Source organism: Trypanosoma rangeli (genome assembly GCF_003719475.1).
Source record: "Trypanosoma rangeli strain AM80 chromosome Unknown Tra_15.4_contig_00959, whole genome shotgun sequence".
NCBI classification, from domain to species: domain Eukaryota; phylum Euglenozoa; class Kinetoplastea; order Trypanosomatida; family Trypanosomatidae; genus Trypanosoma; species Trypanosoma rangeli.
Genome location: NW_021706709.1, coordinates 734 through 1879, shown reverse-complemented (window position 1 = coordinate 1879; position 1146 = coordinate 734). Strand labels below are relative to the sequence as shown.

Genomic DNA, 1146 nt, shown 5'->3' with positions numbered 1-1146 from the left:
TAAAATTTTTGTATCTGCAGGCACGCAGACACACAAACTCGATATATTGCAGTGCGCGTGGAGGGTGTTTTCGTAGTTGGTGCTGGCAGTGCCGCCTGTGGCTGCTGCTGCTTCCTTCGGTGGGGATGAAGGGAAGAGAGAGACAAGGGGGAGGAGGTGCGTTATGGGTCATTCAACCTTTTCTTTGCGGGTGCAGGGCGCCGCTCGTGGGGGTGTTGTCTTGAGGCGCGGCACCGTCAACTGCAACGGCGTGGCACGGGGCGTGCGGCCTAAAAAAGAAATGCAGAAGAATGTGTGGGTCTCAGTGGGTGGTGCGGTGGCCGCAGAGTGGGGCTGCCGCTTCTGCTCTTGCAGCGGGGAATATGCCGCCGCACTCTTTTTGTTGGTTGCGTCGGGGGCAAATGTGCCGGCACCCTGAGAAACTGCGGGTTCCACCGCCACGACGACTGAAGGAAACGGAGACGTCTGCGGCTGCCCTCGCAGGCTGCACCCCGTGCGGCCCAGTCATGTGGCAAACAGTTCCCTCTCGGAATTCACGTGCACCGCACCACGTGCTGGGCGCAGCGTATATTTGCGTCGCGGGGGACAATGCGGCGGCGTCCATTCTCCTTCTTCTTGCGGGTGAACGAAGAGGCGGCGGGTGTTCTGCTCCTTCGCACCTCAGCGAATTGCAGCGCAAAATGCCACCGCGACGAGGCAGTCAATTTCACTGTGAGTGGGTGATATTTGCGTGTGACTACGCACACACAGAGCTGTGGGGATCCGAATGTCAAGTGCAATACGAGAAGAAGATAGAAGCCTCGTCGCAGTTGTTGTGTGTGCCGTGCAATTTGCACGGTTTGCCTAGGGAGATCTAATTTGCTCTCGTTGTTTGTGTAGGTGTGCGCCGCGTGCCGTGTGTGGGTGGCCTTCTCTCTCCTGTTTTCGTTGCGGCTGCGTGGAGTCGTCTCTCTGCATGTTTTTTAAAATTTTATTCCCCCTTTTGACTGGTTGTTAGTGTTCAGCTTTAGTTCAACTCAAGTTAACCACTACGAAGGAAAACAAAATAATTAAGGAAAGGATGCCTGCGAGACGCGATGAAAGTTTTTGCGCCTCTGAGGAGCCTCCAGCAACTACTATGCCGCAGGGAGTGCGTTGGGCGGGATC

The 1146-nt window shown here is 55.9% G+C and overlaps 1 protein-coding gene across 1 annotated transcript, besides 1 other annotated feature; it reads left to right on the top strand.

The window, feature by feature from the left end:
• Positions 1–28: 28 nt before the first annotated feature.
• Positions 29–150: a satellite DNA.
• A 140-nt stretch (positions 151–290) lies between these two features.
• On the top strand, positions 291–857 carry TraAM80_10425 (uncharacterized protein; the record flags this gene model as incomplete). The annotated part of the gene is made up of 1 exon (XM_029387043.1): positions 291–857. The coding sequence occupies one exon, from the start codon at positions 291–293 to the stop codon at positions 855–857; it is 567 nt and encodes a 188-aa protein (XP_029233104.1).
• Between the last annotated feature and the right edge of the window lie 289 nt (positions 858–1146).